The 13,999-nt window shown below is 36.0% G+C and overlaps 1 protein-coding gene across 3 annotated transcripts in view; it reads right to left on the bottom strand.

Annotated features, from left to right (window-relative positions):
• RUNDC3B (RUN domain containing 3B) overlaps positions 1-13,999 on the bottom strand; it is a 49,723-nt gene that overhangs the window by 23,812 nt on the left and 11,912 nt on the right. For all 3 annotated transcript variants that reach the window (XM_005480278.4, XM_074535668.1, XM_074535675.1), the window contains 5 exons: positions 11,458-11,591; positions 9,324-9,409; positions 6,208-6,297; positions 3,021-3,101; positions 1,177-1,345 (listed from right to left, as the gene is read on the bottom strand). In XM_005480278.4, coding sequence (XP_005480335.2) covers positions 1,177-1,345; positions 3,021-3,101; positions 6,208-6,297; positions 9,324-9,409; positions 11,458-11,591 — 560 coding nt within the window. The remainder of the gene's footprint in view (positions 1-1,176; positions 1,346-3,020; positions 3,102-6,207; positions 6,298-9,323; positions 9,410-11,457; positions 11,592-13,999) is intronic.

Genomic DNA, 13,999 nt, shown 5'->3' with positions numbered 1-13,999 from the left:
ATAATAAAAAGGAATATTAAATATCCACCATCCCATAGTAAATCTGACTCTTTCACCTGTTACTTAGAAAAACTCCAGCTTCTTTCAAGTGCATTAAAATAAATCAAATTTGATTCCACCCATACCATATTCAGGGAAATAATTGCACTTTCAAGCATCCTTGTGTGGTTGCAGCCCTTCATATGGTTGACTCTATTCAGAGTTTCACAAAAATCAAATTCTTACGCTAGGAAAACAGAACAATAAAAATACTAATAGAAGTAATTTTTAAAAATTTAACCACGTGTATTTAATTTTTTCCTGTAATTTTTCCTGACCCCTCCTTTCTTTCTTTATGTACTACTTCTTCGGTGTGTATGAAGACCCCGCCCTCTTCTCTCTCTACTAGCTAATATGCATTGTAATTACTGTGGATGTAATAATGCTGTTATGAAAAACTGACAAGTAATTTGCTTTGAAAATGCTAAATTACTAAAAGGTTTGGACATATATTTCACTTCACCTTTAACTTAAGGTATGTTGGGTGGTAGATGGAAAACGCACCTTTGGTTTCTGCAGTTACATTCAATATGCCACCTAGATTAAAATCCAACACAAACACACCCTTTCACATTTTCCTTTCCCATTCTGCTTCCATCAAGTTGTAAAACTACCTATTTTCTAAAAACACATCCCAGTATCACTGAGAAGATAGTTTTACCTTTCATCTAAATAGATTACTTTGCTGATCCTTTTTGTTTAGTTCAAGACTAAGTGTTAAAGTTTAACATCAGTATCATCAAAAAGCCTTCAACTGTCAGTTTACCTACAATAAAAATCTGAGACTTCTAAGGAAGAGAAAATTCATGTGAACTTTAAGCTCACAACCTAACAGCATTAGAGATACAGTGTCTATAACTCCAAGACTGGATAAAGAAGCCAAAGTTTCGACATTAGATTGTGAAATCTCATCTCTGAATTATTGCTATTTTCTTCCCCAACTCATCAAGCCTCTTTTCCTTAAATCAGTGAGCAAAGATGCTTGGATACTCTGAGCATCATAAAATTTAGGACCACTTACATGAAGCTAAACAGCATCTAATAATATATTTTCCTGCCTTTACTTAGATGGATATGTCACCAGTTGGCTGGTGATGAGTTTGGTTCCATAGCCCCCACACAAAACGAATCTTTTACCTTCTGTTCCAATGCAAGCCGGTACTTCTGTTCTACCCTTTTGCATTTGTTGTACCAACTGCTTTCATCTGTGATGAAAGGAGGACCAATGTTCTCTGGAGTACTGCCTTCACTGCCACTGCTGCCCAGCGTTCTTAGCTCTTCTTCATCACTGCTGATACTGTCAGAACTGAAGAATCATATTTATTAGCCAAGTCAAAAGCTGTGCTCATAAAATGCAAATTCTGGTTGAAATTGAAATATTGTATTTCTTTAAAAGCTCTGCAAACAAAAAAAAAAAGCATTGGGATATGATGGTTTGCTAAACACAACTTGTATTTCAAGCATTTGTTTCTATAACAACCTAAAAAAGTGGACAAAAATTTGCTTGTGATCTTTGCCAAGTCAGACAACTGTATGTGAGGTACTTTCCTTAGTACAAAGGGCAAATGCATTACAATATAGATTTTGTTTCTTAAAAAAAAAAGCAGAAACCCAAAAGAGTGGTTGCCATTAAAACAAGATCAATTTAAATCAGAACGTGTATCTATGTTTATAGCAAAGGTCCTGTGCCTGTTACTTCACAGAATGTATCTCCCTACATAGTAAGTAGACTCATTGTTAAAATATCTTCATATCTTCCATAATCAATGCATGCTAGAGAATGCAGACATCTGTCTCAAAGCCAAGAATTTATTTTAGTCTAGAGAAGACAGAGGGGATATCACCAATGCATATAAATATCTCAAAGGCAGGTGTCAAGAGGATGCTGCCAAGCTCTTTTCAGTGATGCCCAGTGACAGGAAGAAGAGCATTTATTGCAAAAACGGCAATAAACTAAAACACAAGAAGTTCCACCTCAACATGAAGCAGAACTTCTTTACATGGAGGGTGGCAGAGCACTGGCACAGACAGCCCAGGGAAGTTGTGGAGTGTCCCTCTGCTCCAGGTGTCACCTGCTACAGGTGACCCTGTCTTGGCAGGGGCTTGGACCAGGTGATTTCCAAAGGTGCCTTCCAACACAAACAATTCTGTGATTCTGATTTATACCACTACCCACTTGAAAATCTTCTCTTACAACTATATTTCCCTCTAACTAACAGAATTTGCTAGGTTTTCTTAAGTAGTGATTTCTATAACCCTGTGACCCTCCCATGATACAAACTGAATCACAATTTTTCACTAACATGTAAGCTAGTAAGAACTTCAAGAGAGTAACTAGGGTGTTTCATGCTCAGTTGTACATCTTCAATTCCTAACTGCTATTCCTAACTACTCCAAACTGCTTCTCTCCTTTTGGTAAACCTCATAACAGAAAACATATTATTCATTTCCATGCTTTTTGGTGATGTCAAATTACTACTTGATTTATTAGACAGTAAGAATTCTTTTTATTATTAATCATAAGGCTGATCAGAGGAACAAAATGCAGCTAAAAAATCAGTTTACATAGCCTGGTCACGACTTTCTGTGATGTGCTAACATCTTATATTGCCTATGTCATATCTTATATTTATCAGGGTATATATTATTTTTATTTACAAAATATCTATTTAGTTTTATGGCTACACAGAAAAGGCCTAAGAAAAAAGACAGCTTGGTCTGGTGATCATCAAAGGAGATGCAGCACTCGTTTTCCACTGAACTGTTATTCTGAATCAAGGAAACACAATTAGCATGACTCACATTTCATGAATCATGTAACAATCCCAACAGTCTGAAAGAGTGAGGTAGCTGAGTGTACAGGTTTGTACTGAGAAATAAATATCATTTTGCATATGAAATGAAAAATAAGAGGCCTAATAAAAAGTAAAACCTTGCCAATGAAATAAAATTTTAAAAAGCGGAGTAAAGCTAAGAAGTACCTTTGGGTGAACTTCAAGTATGGTGTATAATCTATGACAGCTGGATAGCTTCCATCCAATCCCTCACCCTTCAGACAAAAACTGATAAAACAGAGCAACAACAATAAGTTTATTACAAGAAAATTAAATTACAGTGACAGTTGAGTATTACTGACCTGAAACTTCATTTTTTGTAATTTTTTGGTGCTATAAACTCTGATTTTGAAACATTCACTTTTATTCTCAATAATACAGAGAGATGGCAAGAGAATAACCAGAAAGCTAATTGAAGTAGCAGAAACAGAAGAATTATGGACAAGCCTGGAAGTTTCCACATTTAACATTATTTAAAGGTTTTGCAGAGTGCTTATATAACCATTCTACGAAGTAAAAAGTAATTTCCTCAAAAATATTTCAGGGTCTTTCTCCCTTCAGACACTTACAGGTGCTGAGGTGCATGAAGCTGAAGAATATAAATGAAGTTAACTTTGGAAAATGTTCTTAAATGGCTGTAGCTTTATAAAGCTTTCATTTACACTGTATTTTTTTTTACTGGAAATAAATTATTGCATTTCAACTATGTTTAATTATCACAGAAGTGACAAAACTGCTTCCACAAGGCTCATATTCCTCATTCCTCCAATCTCTGTTATTGATAAACAGATTCTAGTTAGTCACAGCTATTGCTAACTGAATAGTGAAGTGCCATTTTTGACAATGTAGTAATTTAAGTGCTATTTAGAAAGTACATCTAAGGGTTGTTGTTTTTCTTCCCAAAATAAAAAGAAAACAAGAAAGTGAAAAAGCAGTCCTCCAAGAGCACAATTACCTAATTCCATATTGCTGTGAGGGGAGAAAAAAAAAATCAGATTATGTTCTCAGGCAAGCTCACTCATCTCCAGCCCAAACTCATACTTACAGTTCCACATAGATAAGCTAGTCAACATTTATAAGAGATACTGAACTGAAAAAAAATCTCATGTATACCATGCAAGGAATGGATACAGCTTCCCAGCTATTCAAATCACAATACTATGAAAGCTCTGCTCAGTTGTTCTAAGCAATAAGACAAGAGTCAAGGGGCAAATACTGACGCACAGAAAATTACACCTGAATACGAGGAAGAACTTTTTTACTGTGCAGCTGACTCACACTGGAACAGATTGTCCAGAGAGGTTGTAGAGTCCCTCACTGGGGATATTCAAGAACAATCTGGACACAATCCTGTGCCATGTGCTCTAGGATAACCCTGCCTAAGCAGAGAGGTTGGATCAGACTGTGGTCCCTCCCAGCCTGAAACTTCCTGGGATATGTGGCACAATAAAAACACTCCTGTAGTACTAAACTCCCATTTTGCACAGAAAATTCTCAGACTCTTACAAGCTGCATTGCAAAATGTAAATGCCTTCAAGAGCCAATCAGCAGTCTGATTCCCATTAACAGGTTCCTTTATACTAGAAATCAGAGGACAAAGAAAGAACAAGTAGTCATACAACTAAGCCCTCATACCCTAGTATGTACCACCGAGGCTTTTGAGGGACAAACACAGTCAATTGATGATTATTTATGAGAGGATTTACATAATGCAGACCTAATCTTGCAATGCTTATTCATGTATAGCTGCAGTCCTTCCAAGTACAGGGCTAATACAAAAGCAGTTTAATTTCAGATTATGTAAAGCTTAAACTAATAAAATCTGGTAAGATTTGAATTTTGCTGTACACAAGACTAGCACTCTTATCATCCTGCAGCACACTTCTGTTCTTCCAGAACATATGTTGAGGATGTAGTTAAGCCAATCTAATGACACAATGCTGGAAAAAGAAGCTATCCTGCGTTTTCAACCTCTCCCTCCCTATTTTTTCCATTTTTTTCTTAAATGCAAACACGACATTCCCCTCCTTACACTGGCACTTATCTGACTCCATGATGGTTCAGCAGCCATCAAGACCTGCATTTTTAGGTTGTTTCCTTTTTTTCCCCCCTTTCTCCGTCCAGGAGCAGTTCCATAGCCAGTGGAACTAAATGCTCTTTACCACCAGAAAGGGAAAACACTGCTCATTCCTTATTTGCTCCTTTTCTTCTCTAAGCATTATTCTCCCATAATCTCTGCCACTAATAGGAGGCTTCTGTGAACCAAAATAGCTAACAAAAAAAAGAACTACCCAGTCCTCTTACTGGGGATGTTTTTTCATTCTTCAACATTTAGCTGGCTCAAAGAAGGGTCCAACAAGCCTGGCACAGAGGTACATAAACAGCAGTAAATCTCTGAAGGGCCTTTTAGCAATGGTCAGTCACTCAATGCATCCATTCTGTTTTCTGGCAGTTTGCCTTCTATATTGGTTTGTGACAAGCATTAATGCTACTGCAAGGTAAATACTAACAGTGAACTGACAGAAGAATGAAGAACAGCATTATCAGTCTCCTTTCCCTTGTGCTGGGTTATGAAACTCTGCCAGTGGCTCTGCCTGAGGCTAAATTGACCCAACCAGGGATATGAACAAGGACTTGCACCAGCCAGGTTCTATCTTTTTACAGGCACTGTAATCTTTATATATTGCTAATTTAATTTTTAAATATATGTACATATATAGACATGCTGTGTTGGTTTGTTTATTATCTAGGGTGTGCTTGCACCTTTGTTACCTCAAAATCACAGAATTAATCATATAGGAAAACCCACAAAAGCCTGGCTAGAAATTGCAAAGGTCAATTAATGTAAGTAGTTCAGCTGCAGGTAATTTTAGCACCAATTGATATTAAATGGTCATTTGTAAGTTATATTTTTCAAATTTAGAAGTGATAAAGTTAAAGTTTACCTTCTACATATGCAGTTACAGCGCTATCCTCGAGTACCAGGAGATAACCAAGTACTTAATCACACAGTTTTCCTTACAGTTTAAAAATAAAAGGTGTCATGTCTATAAGCTTCATTTAATAGGTTTGAAATATCTTCTGCAATTATACTTCTTTCCTTTTAAGATGTTGATACCTGAAAAAACTACCCCATAATCATGCAGTTACCTAAAGGCATAACTTGGTTCTTATCTAGAAGAACCATTGAAGATCTCTCCCTTGCCCTCATCTTTGCCTCAACCTAAGTTCTGCCTCTCAAACTACCACAGGAATTTAAGAATGTTTTCCAAAATACAATGATTTGTAAGTACTTTCCCTGAGCATTTTGTTGTGAAGCACACAAATACAGTACCTGAAATCAATTGCATTGAGTCCCAACAGCATACCAGCAAGCATATTTGCTTCTTCACCAAGAACAATTGCTCCATCTTCATAAAACCTCCTTCAACAAAAAAGAAATTAATTCAGCTATTTTTCATATTTAGCAGAAAACTGAAGAAATCCAGTTTAAATTAAAACAATTCATGAACCCCAGAGGCATTCACATTCCATTTCAAAGAAAGCAAACTAATAGACTACATAGTACAAAACACCATAATCCTAAAACACAGAAGAATTTAGACATAAGCAAAAAGAACTTTCAATATTAGTCCTATGAACTAGTAGAACAAGATGGATAAAATGCAAAAAAAAAATGAAGGTATGTTATACTTTACCTCTAAAAGGAAGAATTTGTGTCATGTACATAAAGAAATTATTTCATCACATGAAAATAAATTCTCGCTCACAATTGTACTTGCAGGTTCCTTTAAAGTTCAACATTCAATTTTAATTCTTAGTAGCTGGTCTTTTTTAAAAAAGTATTTTCACCAATCAGTTATTTTTCAGTTAGTTTACCTTTTCTTAAAATACTGCATGCTGGGAAGATGCATGCTGGAAGGTCATCAGAATTCCCCTGAGAATTACATGTGGTAAGAGGGAAACCAAGAGGTGCTCAGTACCAGAGCCAAGGCTGAAATGTCACTTAGTAAGAACTGAGATGCACAGTTCACCTTTATGTGCTAGCAGGGATGAGTGCAGGAAGGTGCCAGATTACTGACTACAACCAGACAAATACCAGCAACACTGCCCTACCAAAACTCTATCTGTTTTAAGAATTGCATGAAAGCTTCTGGATAGTTCAGAGAGAGCTCCAGTTGGCTGCACGGTGAACATCCAGAAAATACATGTTTTGAGGCACAGCTCCAGAAATTGAGCTGTGTTATAATGCATGCTGCGAGAAATCCCACTTTTTTTGCAGCTTTGTAACAAACACCCATTCACTACACAGATGTCCAAGATCTCAGATGTTCTCAGTAGAAGGAATAAATCTGTAAGACTTCCTCTCACAAGGCAGAGATTATAGTCCCAGTAACGAGGCTAGGAAGTACAAACTCAGCTCTCTAGGCTCTCCCTTCAGGAAGGGCTCTAGGAGGCCAGGCTGGCTGAGCCAGAGCACTGAGCTAGAGCTACTCCAGTCCGACTCAGCACAGTGACTCTTACTGGTGAACAAACAGCAGTGCCCCAGCACATGCAGACTGCCAGCCATTCCACTGGTGTTTGTAAAATCACTGCCAGGTACCAATCTGCACTGAGCTCTTGTAAAATAGTGCCTTGGGAGAAATCACACAAAAAGGATAAGGCACACCTTCAATGGTGAGATGCAGAAGTTAGCCTGGCAGTGCCAGGGTTAAAGACACCTGCACCAATCCAGCCAAAACAATAGTCCCCTTGGAAAACCCACAAACCTTCATTCAGTGACATACACTTGACATCTCACAACACAACAGTCTGCTATAATTTAAGAGGCTGACCAATAAGTTAAAAAGATAATTCTGTGCCCATGCTTAGTCCAACCCCTCTTCCAAGTGTAATATGCACATACAGCACTAAGAATGTGCTGCTTCATTCAAGTACTAACTCCAGGCAGCTAAACACAACAGTGAGGTTTAAAAAGAGCTAACAGCATGATAGATAATCTTGTATGATATATACACGTATAACACAAGAAATTTATAGTTTATACTAATAATTATTAAATATGCATATAGTAAAATATATGATTTAAAATGCTAAATAAATGATGCAAAGCATCACCCAAAATCCAGGTCAGTTATTAGGTATCTGAAATCCCACATAGGAAAAGAAAATTTGTCCATTGCTGCTAGAGGCTTTGAAATCCATACAACCAAAACCTGAAAATGTAATTTTAATTTCCATTAGATGTATTTTAAAATGTTACTTCAAAAGAAACTTTGCACTTACTATGTTTGGAATGCAAGAGAAGTTGTTTTGAAAAGATATACCACTGAAAGAACATTCAAATATATTAAATATTAACATGTTCAAATAAATGAACATGTTAAATTTGAATTTGAAACTGCTAATCAAATAAGACCATTGTTATCCACTAACAAACTACACTATTGAAACAGGGACAAAGAATGTACTACTTAACTACATAATCTGTGACCCTACTCTTCCCCATCTCCTCCTCAGAAACCCATGTGACTTTTCAGTTTGAAGCAGCATTAGTAAATCTTTTCCAGATTTTCTTTGTTTTATTTGCTTCTTGTCTACTGTAAATGCAAGCAAATCTGGGTAAAATAAGGCAACGGGTTTAGAAACTGAAATGAAATGGGATGTTTACCCAGTTGTGTTTCAAAGTCAGCTTAATACTGGCAAACTATAGGGAGATCTCTGGACAAACAGTATTAAACAATATGTTAAATGAACAGAAGTCCTTTTAGAGAAAACTCTTCTTGTTTTAATAGCCCATTCATTATGTCTAAACTTTTAGAGTTCAACACAAAGTACATGTTACAGATCCATTTGTACTCAGATGACTTCATCAAAAATCTCTAAGACATACTTGTTATGAGATAAAATAGCATCTAATAATCACACTATCTAAAACCAATTAAAAACTGCCAGAGTATTCTCTATCACAAAGAACATTCTCATCCCTGATTTTATCATTAGAAGCTTAAAAAAAAAATCTGTTACACATTTTTTTATTATATCAAGAATCCCAGCTATGCCTGATCACTAATTCTGCTGCTCTACAGTTCTCAAGAGGTTCCTGGAATTGTCTTCCTTTTTTTTTCAAAAGATGTTTTATAAAAATTATTTTTCACTGAGTCCTTAGTCTTTCTATTAATTTTGAAAGGAACACTACATTTATCCTTACTACACCACAATTTCAGCTTTAGTTCCTACTTCAGAGAGGTTTTCTTTGCTTCTGACTTTTCAAGAATTCCAGGCTTATTTCCACATTTTTTAAATCACGAGAAGATTTTCAATTTTCCAGTTTTACCCATGCTAAAACCAAATCCATACCAGCTCTAGATACCTTTCACTAGGTTACAGGTCTTTCATTAATGACATCCTTATTTACTAAAATATTGCAAAAATAAAATTCTTGTATACCTGGTTGTTTTGAAGTCTCTCAGAGCTGTGGAAATGTATTCAGACAAATGTTTTTCCATAAGTGCTACTCTTATCCATGCTCGACCCTGCAAGACAAAACAGGTCTCAAATATTTAAGCATTACAGAAAGAAACAGTTTTACACTCTGAAAACTAATACCATTGGTTTACCTGAATAAATGACTGATTAACAAAACTAACATTAAACAGAAATAGCTGCTAGGATGTATTTCATTACAGCAGTAACAAATATAAAAAATGCATTCTTACAAGGACACAAAGTTTATTATGAAATTAAGTTACCCAAAATTTTAAAGAGAGGGTGGAGAGTTTTTTCTTTAATTATGTGCTCCAGCCTTTTGAAAAGCTCATGTATGTGAGAGGCAGCAGATCAGGGCAGAAAGCTTTACATTTTAATACCAATGGTATTGGAAGCATCCAGCTGTTTCCACAGTAAAGTGGCAGTAACTTGTCCTCAAAGTGATTCTCTGTGTTCATTCAAATATTTGAGGGATTTACATAAAAAAATCCGTTGTACAATATTTTTTCACCTCACTAACAACATGTACATAAAATACAGACATGAAATCAAATCCAAGAGGCCTAAATCCTTCAGAGTTCCAAAGCAAAACTTCACTGGAACAGTTCCATAAACAACAGCAATACCTTCAAAAACTAACCCTTAGGAAAGCATGTTGTGCTGTGTTTGTAGGTGTTGTGCACAGGATTGTGCCTTACAAGGGGGAGACATTTCAATGGCTGCCACAGCTATGACTTTCTGAGAACACCAGGAACATTTCTTGTAAGCCATATAAACTTACAAACACTGAATGTAAGTAGTAAGATGTCTTTATGCTTAATATATTTGGTGCTTACTGACATCTAGCTGAATATAAGACATTCTACCAGAACCAGCAGTAGATTATAATCCCACTTCAGGGCGACCTAACTGTGGCCTTCTAGGGAGCCTACAAGAAAGATGGAGAGAGACTTTTTACAAGAGCACATAATGACAAGATAAGGGGGAGTAGCTTCAAGCTAAAAGAGAGTAGGAAGATGTGTCTGCCCACAGCAGAGGGATTGGAACTAGCTAGTCTTCAAGATCTCAAACCCAAACCATTCCAAGATTCTATGAAATGATAAATAAAATTCCTTTCATAAATACCATCAGCACAGCAAAAAATTTAACATAGAAACGAAATTAAATCTCACTGAAATTAGAAGGATATTTACCTGGATAGCTGCCTTTATGTTGCATTTATTTAGAACATGACTGAAACCATGAAACTGATGATGCTGCTTAGCTAAGAACTAAAGCCTATGCACCTCCAGTGAAAGCAGAGCCAACTAGCACAGGAAAACCCTTGCTGACAGCATCCAGGCTGAGGAGGACACTTATTTGGACACCAGTCAAACTGATGCACATGATGGGTATTTGTGTCAACATGCTCGCCATCTTTTCATATCCAGACATACAAAATACTCCCCTAAAAACTTAACACCATTCTCCCCACTCACTGCTCAAATTAGGTTCTCTGTCAACTGTTTGGCATGAAGTATTCCACAGAGTAATAGAAAGCTTTTATTTATTTATAAGAATATTTCAGAAAATAGCCTTGCATCTTATTATCTACTGAATTTAAATATTCATATCTATCAAAATCTCAGAATTCAGAAAGACCTACAAAATAAATCTTAAGAGCTGATCACACCTATTCTATCAGTGCATAAATTCTACATGAAGTAAAATTACTAGAAGGGAAAAGAAAAAAATCACCCAATTCCTACAATTTTAATATTTCTTAGGCATGTCCAGAAGAACTTAATTTCCCTTAAAAAACTGTGTTTTCAAAAAAGTATGTAAAGTAAAAAATCTGAGGACAATCCTTTTATAACAGAACACAATCCCTGAATTGAGAGAATTTTTCATACTGAGTAAGAAATCTTAAAGGGAACACATCTTGATTTAAAAGTGGGGCTTTTTAAAAGTAAATACTTACCAGGCACATTAAAAAAAATTCGAACAATGAAAAAATATGTGGAGCAAGCTAAGTACTATGGTATTTTTACAGGTACAGAAATGTCACAAAAATTACAGATGTAATAAGACTCACTTTAGCCTTTCTCTTGCCTACCTTAGCTCTAGAAGAGCCAACATTCTCCATGTTCTCAATGCTGCAGATGCAATTGTGGGAGACTTTTCGGCAAGCGACGCGAATGTAGTCCCAGAAACTGCGAGGGCTTTCATAGCCAAACCAGGAGATCTGACCTTCAATCAAAACACAAGACACAGAAAGATTTATGGACCTCCCTCTCTGCTTATTGGAGATAAATGGAATTAAATACTCCCCAATACACTGCCTTTACTGAAAGGATTTTATACAAAAACAATGTATAAATGAATTCCTACTGAAAACTGACCCACAGATGTAAAAAAGTTGCATTATGCAGTTCATCCTGGTTTGAAAGTGATGCACAAAGAGAACTTTAGGGTGGGCTTTGTGTATATATGTGTATTTTCTTGAGTTTTTTCTTGTTATTATGCTAAAATAATACTCAAGAGTCCTTCACAGAACTCCTCAATCACAACAGAGCACAAACTTGTGACTTAAAAATATGAGGCAAGAAGTATTTATTTACTTGTGCTTTTTCTATAGGCAGCATACACATAATCGCTAATAGAGTCAAGTAGAGAGATTTGTGTTCTTAAAATTATATAAATAAAAAACATAAAACACCTCTTTGCTGTGGTAGTGTTATCTTTATTTTAGGAACAGACTGTATTTTTTCAAAACGTACTTTCCTTTGAAGAGAAGTCGATGACAAGCAAAAAAGTTTTGCAATCACAATTTCTTTTGTGCATACACAGAACATTCCCTCAGAAGCTGAGAGAAAATAATTGAGCAGATCATTACCCCTTCTGGAACAATAACCAAAATCCCTCACATTTTTTCCAGTTTGCAATGTATTGCACTTAGAAAATGAAAGGCAAAACTACAAAACACTTGCAACATCTCCACATAAATTTCATCAGCAGCACAACAGCTCAACCCCATTTTTCAGAGGGAACATCACACTGTTCTCACTTTGGACATACCTGCAAACAGGTATGGAACAAGTAAGGTTAATATTGCCCTCTGGTGACTTCCAGCACTGCTATGTGCAAAACCTCGTCTCCATATAAAATGAGGTTTTTTTGAGCTGATTTTATCTTATTTCAAGACTGGAATTGCACTTATGAAGCTTTACTAATGTATGAGAAAGATTTCTTACTCTTTTTCTGTAGAAAGCTCAGATTTCAAGAAAGAATATATTAGAGCGATACTGCAAATCATGCATACTGAAAATAAAAGTCAGATTATGCATTTTTATCTGACATGACTAGACTTAGCTTCAAGCATAACCAAAGTAGTGTCAAAGGTCTGTCCCCTACGAGCTGAAGAAATTCAAGTGGCAGGTTCTTCTTTCCCTTCTTTCCCTTCCTTCACCAAAGATACATTTATTAAATTCAAAGCATGATAGAAGACTTTAAAAACGACAAAAAAGGCACAAGCAGGAAGAATTCATATATAATAACCAATATGACAAAGAAAAATTAGAATTCCAAGGTGCCATAGTTACTGTAGTTTTAGATCTGCTCAGCTCTAAGGACTAAAATAAAAGGAATTCCACAAGGTAAGTGCTTTTACAAATTTACTATTTTTGTTGAAAAAATGCCAAGTTTAGTGGACAGCAACAAAAATTCAACAGCATTTTAACAACACAAAAAGCTACAGATATTTTTCATATTTTTCATCAAATCAAAAACATTTCTGCTTAGGAATTGTACTTAGAAAATTAAATCCAGCTATGGTGTAAAGATGACTTCATATAATCAGTTCCAGTTCTAACTAATAAAGGCAGGCATATGATATATTAACTTTTGTGGCTTTTTTCAAACTATCTTAAGGGCAGAATATATTTAGCAAAAAACAGTTTCACTCCAGTGTTTTGAAGCTCCTAATTCATGGCAATTCCTTTTACAACTGAACACCTGAAAAAGACATGATCATTTAAAACAAGAAATAACTTTACAACAGAAAACCATACCAGCACTTACTTGGCTTACACTGATCAAGAAAGCCAGCTGGCCATAATTCAACATACTCTGACATTACAGTGGGCTCCCATCTCATTCCAGCTCTGTGAGAGGGTGCACGGGTTTTACACCTCAGCAGGAATTTTCTTCACTTGAAACTCACAGCCAGCTCAGCCCCTTTTGTGAACCAAGGTCTCCTATATTTCATTATTCTGTTCCTACAACTTCAAATATTGCCCACATTCTCATAATTAATATAATCTGAAAAAAACTTTCTCAATCTATCTATACACAGAAAAAGACTGACTGAGAATAGTGAGAATGTATTTTAAGAAATAACAAAAAAGATTTTAAACTACAGATTTACTAAAATTTTAAAATCTTTCAGCATGTGAAATTTATTTGGTCCTTAACGCACTCAATGCACACAGCCACGAGAGGTGTCAAGAATGAGAAATGAAACAGCTCCCACAACTCTGCACCTGTCAGGCTTTGGCTGCAATACTGTGTCCAGTTCTGTCTCTACAATTCAAGGGCAGGATCAGATTGGAGAGGGTCCAAAGGAATGTCACAAAATGTTCAAAGGGCTGTTAAACCTG

This window comes from Zonotrichia albicollis, chromosome 1 (assembly GCF_047830755.1).
Source record: "Zonotrichia albicollis isolate bZonAlb1 chromosome 1, bZonAlb1.hap1, whole genome shotgun sequence".
NCBI classification, from domain to species: Eukaryota; Metazoa; Chordata; class Aves; order Passeriformes; family Passerellidae; genus Zonotrichia; species Zonotrichia albicollis.
This window is presented reverse-complemented; position numbering and strand designations above follow the sequence as displayed.